The 18902-nt window shown below is 40.0% G+C and overlaps 1 protein-coding gene across 1 annotated transcript in view; it reads left to right on the top strand.

Moving 5' to 3' along the window:
• Nucleotides 1–386: 386 nt before the first annotated feature.
• Nucleotides 387–18902, top strand: part of TRPM1 (transient receptor potential cation channel, subfamily M, member 1) — a gene marked incomplete at its 5' end in the record, with an annotated part of 42095 nt that continues 23579 nt past the window's right edge. Inside the window, 11 exons of the mRNA XM_010018243.1 lie at nucleotides 387–466; nucleotides 1264–1459; nucleotides 2640–2853; nucleotides 4590–4714; nucleotides 5400–5571; nucleotides 7907–8081; nucleotides 10116–10239; nucleotides 13567–13639; nucleotides 14490–14590; nucleotides 16446–16619; nucleotides 17600–17734. Coding sequence (XP_010016545.1) covers nucleotides 387–466; nucleotides 1264–1459; nucleotides 2640–2853; nucleotides 4590–4714; nucleotides 5400–5571; nucleotides 7907–8081; nucleotides 10116–10239; nucleotides 13567–13639; nucleotides 14490–14590; nucleotides 16446–16619; nucleotides 17600–17734 — 1569 coding nt within the window. The remainder of the gene's footprint in view (nucleotides 467–1263; nucleotides 1460–2639; nucleotides 2854–4589; nucleotides 4715–5399; nucleotides 5572–7906; nucleotides 8082–10115; nucleotides 10240–13566; nucleotides 13640–14489; nucleotides 14591–16445; nucleotides 16620–17599; nucleotides 17735–18902) is intronic.

Genomic DNA, 18902 nt, shown 5'->3' with positions numbered 1-18902 from the left:
GGAGCAATTTCTGTGTATGCAGAACAACACTGAAGTATTATTTGGAGTAAATACTATTCATTTATGTATGCTGGGTTCCTGTACTACTTTGAGTTCATTTACTGTATACCAAAATAGGAAGAAGCAGTTGTATTTCAGGTGAACATTGTAACTTCAAGACAGCATCTTTGTGCATAAAGCTTTTTACACACGTTTGGGATTTGAATTTTATCCTAGTCATGACATCACCTACCTGCTGCATGAGTAAACTTATCTCGTGTTCAAAAGTGATTTAATGAATTCAGTGCTTGCTTTTAAAAACTGTAGCTGAAAATAGAAGGCAGATGTTGCTGTATCTGCCACACGGAAATATTTCAGTATGTTTCTTATTTTTTCTCCCTTTCAAGGGTCAAAAGGCTTGGATAGAGAAGACCTTTTCTAAAAGAGAATGCATCTATGTAATTGCCAACAACAAAGACACTAGCAGGTAACATTTGAAATTTTTGTTTTGGCCAACAGAAAAAGTTAACACTGAAGAAACCGGACTCGGTTTGGATTTAGACATGTGAAACTGAGACCCAGTTTACTCACTGCCCTTAAAGGGAGCTGACAGGGGAACAAAAAAGTGCAAGATGTGCTTGCACTCAGACCTGTGCAGAGCCATGGGACATGTCATACAGAAAGCAAGGCTGGACAGCAGGAGTAGCAGTGAGCTGTTAGTTCCTGGCATTGCAAACCAGAGCATAAATTCATACTGAATTCTGAAACCGAGGGTGCAATAATGTACCCTGTGAGGCAAGTGGTACCATTCTTCACAGTTGCTAAAACACTACCACTAACAATACTATACAAGGGGACTGCAATTCTTAGCCCAAGTATTAGTATTACTGCTACTCCATTGACTAGCTAAATTGTGGTCCAGCTTGTTTGATGATGTAGCAGTTTACATCACATGCTAGCTGTCACCTCCGAGTAAGAAACAGATGGTCACCACTCCTGTTCTGCATTCTTGCTCCTTCCCTGTCCTTCAGCCTAAAACAGCTTTCCAGTGGATAACAGAAGTGAAGTGCAATTTTTAATCTTTCTTTGTTAAGAAACACTAGTGGGCTGGTAATTCTGCACATGTGTGTATGCAAATACAACAGATACGACCTAGAAGAGGTGGTTCTGTGATTCATGCAGAGCAAGGCATGGTCCGTTGAAAATCTGATTTCTGTTCTATTTTGGTTTAAATCACCATTCAGTATTGAAGATACTCTAATCAAAGTCATTTTTCACTTGCAGGTGCTGCTGTGGCCAGCTCATTAACCAGCATATTCCACCTCCCCCAAGTATAACAGCTAATAAAAATGGAGAAGAAACCAAGCAAGTGGAAGCTCAGCCAGAGAAGTGGTCTGTCAGTAAACACACCCAGACATACCCAACTGATGCCTATGGAAACCTTGAATTCCAGGGAGGAGGACATTCAAATAAGGCCATGGTGAGAAGCATAGGTTATTCAAAGGTATTCATCTGGTACATTAGCTGAATAGATATGGGTCAAGATTCAAGCTCACTCAGTACATTATCCATTAAAATCAAAGGAGGTCTCTTTGCTGACTCAGAAAGTCCAGATGCTCAAAAAGAGAAAAAGAGAGAAAAGGCAAGAAAAAAATAGTAGCTACTTGGAAACACCTTACAATGTCTTGATGAAACAGTTTCATTGAAGTTACTGTCAATAAATATCAGCTAAGGAGGCAGCTGCATGTATTAGTGCCCAAGATTCCATCCTTTTATGTTAGATTTGTGGGGTAAAGAGCCCAGTATGGACACAGATAATTTCTTCTAAGGCTTGAAATCTAATACTAATAGCAATTAATTTTGCTTTCCTGAAAGATGGAGACCTGACAGAGCTGGAAAGTGGACTGTTAAGTTTTCTTAGCAGTAGAAGTAACAGCAAGTCAAGCTTCTGAAAAAAACCCTTTCTGTTTTGCTCTCTTCTAAACAAATCCAAACCTGGATTTGTTTCTTTGCCCATTGGCTTTCTTGTTTCTCTGCTGAGACTGCCACTTGAGACGAGTACACTGCAAAGAATTGTCCAGAATGTATGGGAGAGGTTGGTGGGGTTTGATGGTGGTGGAGGTTTATTTTTAAAGTGGAAATATATATCTGAGTTGATTTCATCATTTTCTTTGATAAAGCAGTAGTTTTTGGGGAAAAAAACCATCACAGTGGTGGAACTAAACTAAGAAGAATGCAAATCAGTGCTACAGAGACAGAAATAGGTACATCACCAGCAGGTGGGATAAAATTTAACATAAGCCTCCTATTTCTTGTGAAGGTCATTGCTTCTCTTTGGCAGTCAAACCAGAGGCTTTAGGAACAATACAAAACATCTTCCAGTCATTTGAAGTGGGTGGCTTCCTACAATGCAGATCTCTAGTAATAGGATCACTTGATTGCAGTCAGGTTTGCAGGTAAAGGGAGGAAAGTGGTGCTTTGAAAATTCATGAAGTAAATTCTCTATAGCAAAGTGAAAGGTTTCAGTCTGTTTTTTCTAATCAGGAGCAGCATAGAAGTTTAATGTGTTGCTTCAAAATTGTAGAACTTTCTTCAGGATGGAAGGCTTAATAGAACCATTCTGTGCTCAATGTGACACTATTGCACATTGCTTTTCACAGTATATCCGTGTGTCATATGACACTAAACCAGATTCTCTGCTGCATCTCATGGTGAAAGACTGGCAACTGGAACTGCCCAAACTCTTAATCTCTGTCCATGGAGGCCTCCAGAACTTTGAAATGCAACCTAAATTAAAGCAAGTATTTGGAAAAGGTCTAATAAAGGCTGCCATGACTACAGGAGCTTGGATTTTCACTGGAGGTGTTAGTACAGGTAAGCTATTACCTGCACTTCTGGTTTACCTAAGAATTCATTGATGTTCATTCACTAATCTTTCCCAGAGGCAGATTTAAGTCTACATGAATGAGTCATTAGCTGTTAGACCAAAAAAGGAGCACTGTAATCATCTGTGTAAATCTCCTGCCCAGCCCATAAGATTTTCCTGGGTCAGTATTGATTTGTATTGCTTAGTATTTACCCTGAATTTACCACTAGTTGTAATACATTTTTTCAGTGGTTTGTTATCCTTGTAGTCAAGAAATCTCCCACTCCAAATTTGCCTAGCTTTGCTTTCTTACTGTTGTTTTGTACAAAGATATTCCTGTTATAAAAGTGTATTTCTTGAGCATGTTTTCATGCACAGCACTTTTGTCAGACTGCACAGGCTGAGTTCCATAAAACTCTCATACTACTCATGTTTTCCAGTCCTTCAGTCATTATCACACCTCTGCCTTGAATGCTCTCATTTTTTAACAGCCTTCTTGAATTTTGACCACTGCTGTTTTTGAGACAATGCTTGATGAAGCTTTTAATCCCTGAGGTTAAACAGCCTTTCTGCTTCCATTTAACACTTCCCTGTCCATGCAGCCATGGACTTAGTTAGTCTTTCACCTATGAGATCTCTCTGAGAGTGATCAACTGATAAACCACCTTAAATGCCATGTCCCTGAGCCAGTATCTCTGTGGCCATGGGGTCACCCACCACCACACATGCACACTCTCTGTCTTGTAATTACACCAGGTATTTGTTTGTAAATGAATAACTGTAAATTAGCAGTCTTGAAACACAAACCTGAAGACAGTTGTAAATGTTTCTTCTTGAAGACATTGCAATCTCCTGTTTGCATTTTCCTCTGGTCTTCTGGCCATCTGAAACAGCTTTATGTTTCTGTGTTTCCTTTTTGACTGTATCTATCTAAACCATCTGTTGTAGAGCAGCTCCACGTAATTCCACCAGGAGGTTTTTGACACTGTTCCTGAATTCTGTTAAAAAAACTGGTGTCTGACACGATTGCTAGAATTGGAAAGACATGCTGGAAAATTGCTGGTTTGATGATTCCTTATATATTGTTACATTTTGAGAGCAGCTAGTTTCTAATTTCATTTAGTAAATATCAATTCTGAGTGATCTTCAAAAACAATCAGCTGCAAACTTCCATTATAATTTTTCTGTAGCAATATTTTTAGCTGAAATGAATCTTCATATCAAGTTACTTCTTCGAAAACTATGTAAGATAAGAATGAATTCCTTTGACCTTCATTTACATTACCAAAGGTTTAAAGTCTTTAAGGGGGGGTGATGATTGCTATTTAGAATAATTTTTAAGTGAAAAAGTATTTCTTAGATAACTCTAGGGTTGGGGTTTTTTGCTTGCTCGAACCCCAGTGGTAGCATTCCATATGTGCTCAGCATTGTGCACAATGAATAACATCATCCCAAACAGTGGTATAGATTACACCGTGGCAAGTTAAGGAACCGGGTAAGTCTTTCAAAGACTTCATTGAACTCAGAACAAAGATGTGAAAAGGCAATTGGATTTGCAAGCAACGGTTACAAAATAAAAGCATGGTTTGTCTGCATTGCAATGTCTATGGTAAAGTAGAGATACCAGTTCAGGAGTGAGGGCATGCCAGAAAAGCAGGTAGCTCTGTAAGAGGCAAGAAGAAAACGTGGTGTTCAGTGATCGCTTGAAAGTGCTAAGAATGAATTAAATTCATTGTACTTACAGGTGTCATTCGTCATGTGGGAGATGCCTTGAAAGATCATTCTTCCAAATCCAGAGGACGAATATGTGCCATAGGAATTGCACCGTGGGGCATTGTAGAAAACAAGGAAGATCTGATAGGAAAAGATGTAAGTCTTTCAGGAAACTCCGGTGTAATTACCAATGTCAGCTGTGTAACAGAATACACTGTGTATCTTTTCTGAGTATTAATAATCACTGTCTCTAAAACTTGCCTAAGAGCTGAAATTGTTCAATTTCTTGAAGAAAAGCTGTTGTCAGGTTGTCATATATGGTCTCAAAGTAAGTATGGAGCTAGTGAGGTTTCCATTGCTTTCAACTGTAGTGAACTCTCTGTGGTGACAGAGGTTTAGGTCCTAACTTCGGTATGGCATGCTGAGACTTCTGTAAATCATGTAAGGGCCTTTATGCGTACAAGACTGGCATTTATTTTAGATGGGTACTCTGTAGTTGCATATTAATTACTAGGAACTCCAAATGAGACTGTATTTGCTAATTCAGTAAGAGGATCATGTAACACAGTGTGTGAACAAGGAGAGTACATTAATGAGCTTAGGGGAGCACTCAGAAGAGTGCAGGAGTGTGACTGTCATCGTCCAAAGGAAATACTGCTATGAAGAGTTCAAGTGTTGACTATAAAAGCAAGCTCCATGTCTAATTCTCCTCTATTTGTGGTTATAAAGGTCTGGTTGGTTTGTTTCCTCATACGGCTTGTGCTTCTGTTGGGCTGTGTGTGGGATTTTCACGTTTAGTTCTTAGTTCTAACCTAGGTGCATCTGTCCTTTTGACACACAGGTAACACGTGTTTACCAAACAATGTCAAACCCTCTAAGTAAGCTCTCTGTGCTCAACAGTTCCCATACCCACTTCATTCTGGCAGACAATGGAACACTAGGTAAATATGGAGCTGAAGTAAAGTTACGACGTCAGTTGGAAAAACACATTTCCCTCCAGAAGATTAACACACGTAAGTACAGCTGTAAACATGACATCTTAGGAAGGGAGGGAACAAGGGCTTGAAGTAGTATTTCAAAGTATTGAAATTAAATGCTTCCTCCAGCTCTTTGTAGCAGGAATTTGATCAGGACTGTGTGGCTAAACTAGAACGTATCCTGAAAGAGCCCACATCTAACAGCATGAAAACCCAGAGAAGTAAGGATTGCATAAAGGAAGGAAGAAAAAGTTGACAGATAATAGTGAGGAGAAGCTTCAAAGCAGTAAGAGTTTAAGGAAACGGAAATGTCAGGAATTTGTGCAGTTCTAGCTAGAATTCATAAGCATCAGTAAATAGTGTGGGATAATTTTGTACAGTTCCTGTTTACAGGAATCCTGTGGAGCTCCGTGTTTCCTGATTCCAAATGTTATTACAAACGTTTTCTCTTTGATATGAATTTGCTTCAAATGAAACATCACACTCAGAGTTCTGTGGTCTTTCAGATTAGTCCAGCTGGGATTTTTTATTTAATGAAGTCATTATCAAGGCAATTTCACATCAGTACTTTCTTATTTAGAGTTCTGTGCAGTTGTTACAGCCTCTCTTAGAAGGCGTTTTTTCATTAACATCTTTGTAGAAAAAAGATTTTTTTGAAGATGAAATAAATACAGATTTTTAGTAGCTGCAGTTTAAAAACCCACGTAACAATTAAATATGGTCCAAAAAAATTATATAGTCTTTGAATTCACCCTTCAGTTAAGAATTACTGAAGACATCAGTTCTACCAGTTGCCTTTCTGACTTCTGACTTCTAATGCAACCTGCATAGGCCTGTATACATAAGAAAAAAACATATTCAGAATGACAGTTGCATTGAACTCTACAGAAGTTTCTAATAGGATGTAAGTGCTCTTATGGGTAGAGCAGAAAAATGAAGTAGAGTACCAGTTAGAGCCAGAAGGCTTTACAGTCAGCCACAAGACATCTAACCATTCTGGACAGTAGTGGAGTACTGCTTTTTGCCTATCAGAAGCTTAAGAAACTGAATTTGCCAAAGAGATGCCCTTTGCCTTTAGTGTGGAGACGGTGCTGTGCACTGTTGCTCACAGACATTAGAAAGAGCTAACCTTAGCTGTGATTTTTTTTATCTTGGTCGTCTGTGGAAGTGCTGGAAGAGTTCTAGCATTGTAAAAGGGAGCACTGGGTTGGAAGATAGGGAAATCAGAGCCCAGAGGCAAGATGTTCTCTATCGTTTCTTTTAATACTTCTGGGGCTGGGGATGTTGGTTCTGATTTAAGCAGTGTTTGGTGATTTTTGCCATGAGAAGGGCAAAGTTTGGAATACATGTGGGAGTTAAGAGTTATATGAAGGGCTGCAGTACACCTACTAGTAACAACATACAGGGAGTTGTTTTGTTTCTTTTTAATCACTTCAAGCACAGGCACCGCTTCTGTAAATCTCAGGAGGAATAACTAAGGATTTCATGGACACACAGGCCAGCCCATGCTCTGTGACATCCTTACCAGAGCTGGGGTATACTGACAGGAGGATATCAGGAAGCCTCTGCTGTTATTGTGCATGATGTTCCTGTTCTTCAAAGAGGAATGAAGGTTGAAAATACGAACTCTTCCATACGTTCTCAGCCATACACAAAAGTGCATGTTCTTTATAAAGCACTGCTCATTTTACAGGTTAAGAACCGAATTCAAATGCTTATACTAGTGGGATTAGTCAGCCTCCAGGTAATGCTTTGTCCTTTATTTGCCCAAGTATCTTGTGACCAAGGCTACTGAGACTATGTGACCTGTGGGCTTCCCTTTGTCATCCTATGCCTGGAGATCACAGTGAGGCAGGGACAGCAAAGGGATGCTCAGCTGTCGTCTCTTCCACCGGCCAGCCATTTCAGCCTCATGACAAAGACACTAATTTCATATTTTTTGTCTTGGGAGAAAACATAGCTATGTGTTAACTTAATGAAGACTTCCAATGAAGAGTTAAAGCATCAAAGACACAGTAGCTGGGGGCCATCCAAATAACAGTGGAGCTAATGAAGTAATAGAAGAATCACGTTAGCTGTTTATCTGTCAAAAGAGATTTCAAACAGTTCACCAATGCTCAGTGAATAAATGATCAGTATGTACCTAAGGGAAAAGCAAGGGCAAAGAGACATCTTACCCTTTTCCTTTTGGGGCTATGAAATGGCATGTGGACATTTTTCCTGGTGTTGGCCATGAAATGGCGTAATTTTTCCTGACTGCTCTGGTTTGAAATGATGCTGTAACAAAGTAATCACATCCTCTTGTATCAACCTCTTAAACTCAGTTTCAATGACACTTCTTTTTTTCTTTCTGTTCTTCTGGTTTTTGCAGGGCTGGGACAAGGTGTTCCTGTAGTTGGGCTCATAGTGGAAGGGGGTCCCAATGTGATCTCCATTGTATTAGAGTGCCTACGAGAAGAACCCCCTCTCCCTGTTGTGATATGTGATGGTAGCGGACGAGCATCAGATATTCTGTCATTTGCACACAAGTATTCAGAAGAAGGAGGGTAAGATTTTGAGATCTTCACCAAGGCTGTGTCTTGCTGAGGAGGACAATGCAGGACTAGATGTCTTGCTTTCATTAAAGCTTCGTTAGAAAACCAGCTCAGGGACAAAATGCTGCTGACAAAGGCTTCCTGCTGTCAGTCAACTTTTGTTGCCTGTTCATCTTAGCCCTGGCATTAAGGGGTAGGAATTGTTACCACTTGGAATGTATTTGATGGTCTGTTGAAATAAGCATGGTCTTAATGAAGCACACTGTCATACAAGCTCCATCGCCTTTCGCTGCACTGTATTTGGTGCTGGGTTAGGCATGTTAGAAGCAAGGAATAAATGATTGCCAAGAATTACTCTTTTTCTCAGGCCAGGGCATGTATTTGCAGTTAATTAGTGCATGTATTTGCAGTTTGTTCTGCCTGATTCTTGTGTGTTGTGTGAATGAGCTTCATTCTCCAGGAGTGCCAGACCAGCTGGAAAAATGTTGGGCTGCCTTCCATTCTCTTCCTATTTTTTGTCTGTGATGTATCTTCAGGGCAGTGCTGCCTGATGTCATGAACGAAGTGAAGGATGTTTTCTGGAGCATTCTTTTCCACAGGCCTCCTGTCCATTGCCCAAATGAACCTCTCCAATCCAGAGTTTTCTGGAGCCTGTTATTTGTATGGTTGGTTGTCTGCCCCTCTGGTTGATGAAAGTATGGTTAGTTCAGAGAAGATACTAAGACTATACTAGCAGCATTAGGCTCATCTGCTCGGCAGAGTAGATCTGTCTTGACAATACTCCTAAGTGGAGTGCATTTTTAATTTAAAATGCTGCTTCTCCCAGTCAAGTCATTGTTAATACCAGTATTTTATCTTTAGTAGCCAGATTCAGGCAAAAGCCAAGGCTATTGTCTTGATTAGGGTACAGCACACCCATCTTGCACTGAAGAAATAGCCTACTTCCTTGGCTGAAGCTGGAGCTTAGCTTGGATTAAATATTAAGCAGACAACCACTGTTGTCAAGCAGTGCTGAATATATGTTGGGAGTGCAGTCTGATGCTGGATTATTTTGATGTTTACACACAGTACACATGTAGTCTGACCAGCAGTATTTATTATTCAGCAACTTGCTTTCCCTTTCTGTTGACCAACCCTCCTTAGCTTAGATCAGACTTTCCTACTTTTTGTTTGATTTCTCATTCCTCCTTTCCCAGTACATATGCAGTGTCCAGTTTCCCTGTCCAGTAATTCCAGTGAGATAAGTATGTTCATCTGGTAAGGCAGGTGTGCAGTGACCTGTTTTGGGGAATGCCGGTTTTGTGGATGCTGCTGCCTAAAATGGACTTTAATTTGACTGCACTTCACAGGCTCAGCTGCCCCACTGCTTTCAATGCCTGCCGGTCATGTTTACCATCCCCTGAAAATACATATGTTTTATTAGGAAATGGATGAAGATTGAAGGGCTATTTCAGATTCCTTTGAGACATCAAACATTTCTGACCTTTCTAGAATGTTTTGGATCTAATTTCTTTAATTAGTTGTATATTATGAGGTTTCAGATACACTAGCAGTTTAAATCCTCTAAGAAGGTAACCAAGACTACCAAGGTGACATACCGGTAGTGTGAAATACTTTGGGGGGTTTTAGCTATATGCAGAGGGCCTTGCAACATCTAGAGGCATATGTAGGGGTTCTGTAAGGTATACTGCTGAAATCCTGAAGACTGAACTTCTTAACAGAAGTATGTCTATAATATATAACAGGAGTAAGAGCTGCCTTCATTTATTCCAAGGTGAAAGGGTAGTTCAGGTTCCCTGCCAGGTTTTTACTCAATGCTGAAGTACTGAGATGCACAAGAGCCAGTCTGGGTATGAATTTCCTGGTTGCTGTTAACGCTTCATGAGCTGCTTACCTGCTCTGAATGCAAAAATGCTGTGTGTTTTCATTTATTTTTCAAATAAAGTCATTGCACTGGTGGGTGAAAAGTTGTTTCTCAGACAGCAAGCTCCCTGCATAGATATTAATCCTGGCAATGTCTTCTTTTATGTCTCATTTTTCATTTAGGATAATAAGCGAATCCCTTAGGGACCAGCTTCTAGTTACCATCCAGAAAACCTTTAACTACAACAGGAATCAAGCTCATCAGCTGTTCATCATTCTTATGGAATGCATGAAAAAAAAAGAACTTGTAAGTCTCCTAAAAGTAGTTCACAAAGATAATTTCTGTGAGCAAACTTCATAGAATGCTTTCAAGTGCTGTTCTCCCAGGGTTACAGATGAACCTTTTTCTTTCCATATAGTTCCATAAATGTACACAATCATTCATTCATTAGGATAGGCCAAGAAAGGAAAGCCTCTAAGGATTCTTCTTTCGTATGAGTTGATAGGAGTCTTTTTGCGTGAACTTCAGCAAGCCAGACTAAGACACCGAGATAAATGCACTAAATCCAGGACCAACTGCAGGAAGTAGAGGAAAGATAATTGAAGAAAGGGTTCCTAGAAGCAGTAAGCATTCAGAGGGCATCAGCACAGTTTTGGTCTTCTGATACAGTTACTCCTTAACAGCTTTTCCTTCCACTAAAATGGGCAGTTCAGGTTTTTCAGAAAAAGTTGAAACATTAGGTGTTCTCAAAGATCCCAGCCTTGCTTGATCCTGGCCTGTTGCAGGCCTGCTCTGTGTACTGTACCACTCACTCAGGTTCCTGCCTGTCTGCCATATCCCAGCTGCAGAGAACAGTGTGTTCAGGAAAGGAAAACACATTCCCATGTGTTGTCTGTGAACAGTATCTTGAATTGTGTTCACTGTGCCTGTGCCTTTGCAGGCAAAATGAATCTTGGAGTGTTTCCCTCTGACTGATTGTCTTAGTGAATTTTTGTAAGTCTGACCTCTCCCTGGAGTCCTGGTATAATTCAGTTTCATTCTTTCATACAAATCCTAAGCAGCTGTTTCCATAGCAGATGAACAGTCTGGTGGAACTTTTGTGGGGGTTGTGGGCTTTTTGGTTTTGTTTTAATTACAGCTGGAACTGGCATGGATGATATTTTTATCTTTTTATGGGGTTGCATGTTTCTGTTAGCTGGAAACAAGCAAATCACCACAGCCTTCTCTTCAGACTGTGCATAGGGAATCAAATAACCAACCTGCTACTGAATTACAATGTGAAATGAGGGGAATTTTCACTCTTCAAGATGCCTAATTGTGTCAGTAAGGCAGTGACATCTATAGCAGGAGCAGCTGTAAAGTAACTGAATGACAGATGAAACTTGGGTCATGAGGCTGAGAAGAGAGGGAAGGTTTGGGGTTTTTTTTTTTAGTTCTTAGGAAAATGGTGTTTCAAGCTCCCTTAAAACTAAGTGTGTTTTTCTTCTAGAGCTTGCACACTTCCTGTGCTTGGTCTGCTTGGAGAAAAACTCTGAACTCTGGTCCTCCCAAGTTTAATCCTGTCTCTAATAGATGATGTGAAACTTTGATTTCTAGAAGTAATTGCTTATTTGTTCAATGACAGATAGTAAATCCTGCTCTTGTACCCAGAGAAGTATGCACCACCATGCATGGGCATGCTTCTGGTTCCATCTTTTTCTGGCGCGTGGTTTCATGCTGACATTTGTTAGTGAGGGAAGGGCTAACACAAGAAAGATACCACTTGATCCCCACTTAGAGTGGTAGAACACACAGCTGAACTCAGCACAGTGGTACAAAGCATAATGCAAAGAGATTTTCTCAAATCTGTACATTAAGCTTTGTGCTCGTTCTCTTTTTTTTTATGCAAGCTGCTCCCAGCGATCAAAGTGCCAAGCAAGGCATTAGTTTTCCATTACTCTTCGAGTAATTAAACACTGGAAATAAGGCCATCACTTTTATCAGATAAGAACTATCCATGATGTTCTAGCCAAGGAACAAAGAGGAGTACAAAAACCTTCCAGAAATTCATACATCATATCCACTGAATGAACTCTGAGATGTCCTGTTCTACTTTTCAACACACTTTAAGTCTCACATCAGTAGAAAGATGGCTAACAAGGAATTCAGAACATAAGGGAAGTTTACACTGTGAAGAAGTTTAATGGTGTTTACTGGTTTTTCTTTCTCCTGATCTGGAAAGATGGTTTGGAAAATTTTCAAACATTAAGTAGAATTATTTCTCAAAGTTTAATGCCAACTCTACTGTTACATATTCACTACCATAGACATGCCCATAGAGCCCAGCCTCTCTCAGGTAAAGCTGGTACAAAATATTCAGTGAGGTAAGGGGATTTTGGCAGAGTTGAGGAACATATGAAAACACAGCAGCGGCTCTTAGGATTAATCTACAAAGGCATTCCCAATGCCTTTCAGGAAAGTGTCCTGTGGCAATTGAAATGACATAGGATTGGGATGGCAATCTGTGTCAAGCAATCACCAGGTTGTTTGCAGACTTTCTACCACTTTCATATTCTCCACACTCCAAAAAGCTGGCCTTCTCCCAGAGATGATGACAGGCATTAGATCATCCCTCTGACTTTTCTTTGAAGTGTTGCTGTCAGCTGCCAAGGAAGTGCTTGCTTACATATCTATACATGTCAAGATAACAACTAAATAATTCAATGCCAGCACATAGTTTTCCACTTCCTATGCAGGCCTGATTTACTTAGCAAAATTCAGACACTGACTGTGCATCTTAAACAGGCTTATGGTTTGCATTTGTTGATAACTTTGTCTGCTTTCTTGGTAATTCTATCTTTTTCCTTTAGTTCTTGTCTCTTCTAATGTCATGTATCTTGTGTTCATGCAAAATCAGTTCTAACTGTCGAGAAAATTGCTATTCCCAGTACTTAATGCTGGCATCTGCTTCGAAGAGGTGCTTTTGGAAAATGAAGAATTTGTTAGTTTTTTGTCTGCATTCAGTATTAAATTAATTAACATAGGATATTAGGTTATTCTGCTTTTGAATTATTAATCTTTGAATGTAGTCCACTGGCTAAGCTTTATACAAATTAGTTTTCTTTAAGTCAGTGAATTTTAACAGATTCAGCAAATGTGCCTAGAAAGAATAGTTGCTTTTCTTTATTAGTTGATTCTGTTTATTTGGTTGTCAAATACGTAGCATATCCTGCAACTAAACATATTTGAGTGGTACTGTCAATAAAATCAATGCTATGATAGTGCTCTCAGATACCCAGAATTTCCATTTCCAGACTGGCATTTCCATTACTACTGGAAAATAATAGAACTGCCAGCGAAGAGTTTGGCATGGCAGTTTTGTCACCACCTTTCAAAGTTCACTGGGATGGCGAAGAATTCAATCAAATTTGTCATGTTTACCAATGCAGGGACACTTGAGGATAACTTTATTGAAAGAATTTAATTAAACATTCTTGTGACAATGAAATTTAAAAAAAAGGAGCTGTACTTTTTGAAAAATCTCAAGTCTTAGAAAACAATAAACCTTCACCGTTTTGCTCTTTCTTCTATCTACACGTTTAGTCTCTGTCTTTTATGTGTTGTAATTGTGTTTGGTTTTATGCTATCGTTTAGATCACTGTGTTCCGCATGGGGTCTGAAGGGCAGCAGGACATTGAGATGTCTATCTTAACTGCTCTCCTCAAAGGTGGGTTTTGCAATGAGTTAGGAAGAATGCACAAACTGATCCTCAGAAGACAGTCCTATACTCTGAGGTTCACTCTTCATGTTTAAGTCTTTGCTTTATTCACTTGAATTCTAACTAGTAACCTGAACATGCTTGGCTTAAGGTTCAGATTAGCTTGGAGCATAAAATCTCTATTGAAAGTTTTGCGTGGCTTTTCTCACCTGAAAGACTGGGATGGGAGTGCTGCAACAACTATACCACTGATATTTCAACACACTTTATTGCTGTTCTAACCTATATTAATAAAGTTAGAAAAACAGGTGGGAAAAGACTAGCTGGACTCTCCCAGATCTCAGATTGTGCCCTTTAAGCCTTATGGTAAAATTTAAGATCAGTTCCATATTTATTCTGAGTTTGTTATGTTTGCTGAAACAACTGTTTTCTGTCTGCAGGTGTATAGTAGCTGAAACAAACAGGCTCAATATGGGATCACTGGAGTCCCCAAAGCTAAGAAATAGAGAGAGAAATTGCTGTACTCCTACCCACAGTATCAGCCAGAGGAGCTGAGAGAAGTAGTCTTTTAGAACAGTTAGATGTCTGTCTTTGCATCAGAACATAAAGTCAATGTGGCGTTATAAGGAAAAAAAGAGAATATGGTAAATCCTTTTGAAATTAGGACTTATGTGGTTAAATGGAAGATGCTATCAAGTGGATCTGATGTATCCACTGCTTTGTGGTAGAATTACTCTAATGGTAGCACAACATCAACTCAGGCTTGCTGTTTTCTAGGTCTTGGAGAAGTGATTTACAGAAGGTTGTCCAGTTGTTTCATCATGCATGAAATACTGAACATCTGCATGTTTCTCTTCAGGTACCAATGCGTCTGCTCCAGACCAGCTCAGCTTGGCTTTGGCCTGGAATCGTGTAGACATTGCACGCAGCCAGATCTTTGTCTTTGGACACCACTGGCCAGTAAGACAAAGTTTTCCTAGTCATATTGTTTGTTAGACATTTAAACAAGTGGTAGAATATTCTCAGCTTGGATTTTGTTGGCAGGAGAAACAATATTGAATTCTGGTTTATGCCAAACTGATGTAGGATACCTTAGTAATTAAGAATGACCTGTTTGTTTTGAAATTACCTTATACTGCCATTGGCAAATATTTAACAATAATTTAAACTCTGTGAAAGAAAGAAAAGCAATTTCATGACAAGCAGAAAAATAACCTTATTTCAGATTCCTTGTAGGATTTGGTGCCATGGACATATGCTAGCAGTTGGCAAGGTCCCCAGCTACCTATAAAAACATGTGGCATGGAAATTCATGGGGCTGTTGGGAAGGAATTCTGTTGCTCACTTAGTAAACAGTTTGTGAAAATCTCTATTGGGATTAATGGAGCAAAATCCTGCTGACCAGAAGAAATCACTGCAGAAAACAGGCCTGTGGCAGGCAGAGCTGAGCCAAAGGAACTAAGAAGCAGATCTCCAGTAAACCTTTAGGTCCTGAAATTGGATTTTCTTTTCCAAATTATTGGAGTTTGATTGTGCAGTAGTTGAAGTCAGTGGTGAAACACTGCAGTGCCTTTGTTCATCTGTGTAACTAAAATCCTTTATGTACGCCACTCTCGTGTTCATATGCATGCTATAAATAATGGTGGGATTTATTTCATTTGGAAGCCCATATAATTACATTTAAACAAATATTGTTGCACGTGCTGTTCTAGTCTTTTACTTAATGTGATGCTTCTGGCATTCAAGGTTCATTAAAATGCTTATACAGAAAGGATTTAGTTATTCTCAAGGTGATGAAGTACTATGACTAGATAACATTTATTTAGATGGAATGCCCTAATCTCCATTATTACTGTGGTTAGACTGAAAGGTACCACCTAGCAACTGAAGCCAGCTACTGCTTTGTCCTGTTTTCACACTCAAACTCTGCAGCAACTTGTAGAAACAGTATCAGCCAGTTGGGATTCACTGTCATTTCAAATCCATGAAGATTGTTTTCAGACTAGCTTGGGCTGCAAGCTGGCAGTTGCAATTTTGTCCAGGCTTGCAAATGAATTCATGGAAGCTAGGCAGAGAGGATTTTTTTTAGGACAAAGAAAACCATGGAAAACAAGCCCTGCTAAAGGCTCAGCTCTGTGGTTCTCTGTGCAGAGCACGGGTAGTCGTAATCCACTTTACATGTTCCTGGAGGTTATACAACCTACGCATTAGCTGGAGCGAGGTAAGCCTCCAAATCATGGACAAGTAGCGACAAGTTATTTGCATGTTTGCCTACCTGTCTTGGGCAGACAGGTTGGAAGGGGGAAGGACACTACAAAGAGTAAACATGTCTGAAGAGGTATAAACAGAAATCTTGTCTGCAGAATGTAAATGAACCAGTTAGTGGCTCTCTTTCCTCTCCTTTTTGTCTCCACAGTATGGATGCTATTTGGCAACATTCTGGTTAAGCTCTTTCTGTCCAGTTCTTATCCTGCTTGTTGCTATTTGACAACTGTTGCTTTCACTGAGAGCAAAGGAACTGAAGTGTCACAAAATTGAAGTGTCTCTGCCTGTGTTTCAGTCCTCTCGCACTGGTTTTGTGAGATAAATCCTCCACAGCCTACCTGCTTCACTACTTGGACTTTCAGTGTTAGTGACTATCTTAGACATAACAGCCTTAAAAAAAAGTGTAAAGCTGTGGCTATGCAAAAAGGTCCTCATACTGAAAGAAATTACCGTTTTTAGTTGACTGCATGTGACGAGTGGTGGCTAGGGAGCAAGTTCAGTAGGAGTGTATTCAAAGAAAGAGTCACATCTAATGCATTATTAAATACAGCCTATAGGAAGCCTTACAGCTCCTGATGGTACAGCTCCTGAGAAGGAAAAGAAATCTCCAGCAGCTCAGACTAAAGCAGCCAGAGGGAAAGGAAAAGGGAAAAAAAAAGGGGGAAAAGCAAAAGAAGAGCCAGAAGAAGAAACAGACCCAAGAAAGCTTGAGCTCCTGAACTGGGTGAGATGAAAGTATTTGTATTAAGACTGTTGAAGAATTCTTTAATGTTCGGGGGTTTTTTTTCATCCTGGGGTACAAAGAGAGACAGAAAATACACATTTTCTTTCCATAGAATGCTCATTTGCACATTGTTACAACATCAGCAGTAGATCCTGCAGGGATGCTGTTAAGTCTCTGAGCCAGGAATCCCTCTCGCATCCTGTGTGCACCATATCCAGCCATATCTCAACAGTACAAATCAATGCTTATCTGCTGCATCTTCCTCCTTGCACTTGTCAGAAGGAAGATCACCAGTGAACATCTTCATCCTGTCTTATACATGCTATTTATCCAGCGAAGGCAGTTGAAAGATCTCCATATTTAAGTGCTTTGTTTTCCATTTGCAGTAGGTTTGATTGGTCTGTTGTCTGAAGTTCATCTGTCACGGGGACTGCTGCTCAAGGGGGTTTTCCCTCTCCTGTTGGGTTCTAACCCCTTAGAATATAATATGGGAAGATCCGTTAGGCTTCCTGACCAGTGTTTTGTTGGTGAAGGAAGAGGAAGTGCTTCTTTCCAAATGGATTTGAGTATTTTGGCATTATATGTTGTCTTTTCTCTGGGAAATTATGTCAAGCTCAGTTTAAACATATACAGTTCCCTTACATTTTAGCTTGTTTTTATCGTGTTGAGCAAGTAAATCTCTTCCACATAACGTGTCAAACACGGTGTGCCTGGTTCAGTTAAAAACACTGAACTAAAAGCTAGTTGTGTTGCTAAAGGTTTGTTTCACTGCAGTGCTCTCACCCAAGACCTCACTGGAAAACTCCCATCTGTATTGACTTGCATGTGGGTCAAAAGTCATTTTATAAATTCCTTTTCACTTACAGATTAATCAGCATATTTGGGAACTTGGGAATATCCTAACTAATGAAAATATTTGTTGTTGGCCAACCAGCTCTTCTCTACTCATGTAGTCTCACATTGTCCATTCTGCAATTCAGGTGAACTCCCTGGAGCAGGCCATGCTGGATGCACTGGTTCTGGATCGAGTGGACTTTGTGAAACTCCTCATTGAGAATGGAGTGAATATGCAGCACTTCCTCACTATTCCTCGGCTGGAAGAACTTTATAATACCGTAAGTGAGCAGAAATAATGAAATGCTCTCTGATATCTTTGCTACTGTATTTCACAAGGTTGCCCTCTTACTTCTTCTCCTTCTGAGATACACTTCCTGGGTTTTTTCCCCCCAGAAGCTCTGAGCCCTGACAATGCACAGTTGTTGGATCGCAGTAAAAGAAGATGTTGCTACTACATACAGTGCTCTATTGTTTCCCTACGTATACATATCCCTAATTAATAAGCCTACAGCAGCTTTCAGAAGCTATTGTAGTTTGTTATGTAAATATTGTGATGTATTTAAAATGCACCTTTGGAACACCTAAAGAACTAATGTAGACAGTAAAAGTTTAATACTAACCAGTAGTGGACATGTACTTTTAATCTCAATTACTTTTCATGTATGTGTATGTTGTAATATTACTGAATAAGCCTGTAATTTTGGACAGTACTTACACAGCAACGTTTGTTTTTAGCATGTTGCAAAAGTCAGCATCATTTTTTCTTGTAGTCTGTCCTGGTTTAAGCCCAGCAGGTGACTCGGAACCACGAAGCCACTCACTCATTCCCTCTCTTCTTTCTCCCCCTGCTCCTGGAGGGATGGGGAGGAGAATCAAAAGAATGTAACTCCCACAGGTTGAGATAAGAGCAGTTCAGTAACTAAGGTGTAATACAAACCACTGCTGCTACCACCAGTAATAATGATGATAAGGGAAATAACAAGGGGAGAGGATATAAAACTAAAAGGGGAAAAGGAAACAATAAACACAAGTGATGCACAACACAACCGCTCACCACCCGCCGACCGATACCCAGCCCGACCCGAGCAGCGATCTGGGCCTTCCTGGTTAACTCCCCCCAGTTTCTATACTGGGCATGACGTGTTGTGGTATGGAATAGCCCTTTGGCCAGTTTGGGTCAGGGGTCCTGTCTCTGCTTCCTCCCGGCTTCCCCTCCTCTCTGGCAGAGCATGAGACTGAGAAAGTCCTTGGTCAGAGTAAACATTACTGAGCAACAACTGAAAACATTGGTGTGTTATCAGCGTTGTTCCCAGGCTAAAGTCAAAAACACAGCACTGCACCAGCTAAGAAGGATTAAAATAACTATTACGTCCAAACCCAGGACATAGCCCAGCAAAGCAAAACCTTATAACATCATGCTTTTTCATTCAGATCCTCCCTGACACA

The sequence above is a fragment of the Nestor notabilis genome, unplaced genomic scaffold (assembly GCF_000696875.1).
Source record: "Nestor notabilis isolate BGI_N333 unplaced genomic scaffold, ASM69687v1 scaffold17777, whole genome shotgun sequence".
NCBI lineage: Eukaryota > Metazoa > Chordata > Aves > Psittaciformes > Psittacidae > Nestor > Nestor notabilis.
The sequence above is the reverse complement of the archived record's forward strand: the minus strand, read 5'-3'. Positions and strand labels throughout refer to the sequence as shown.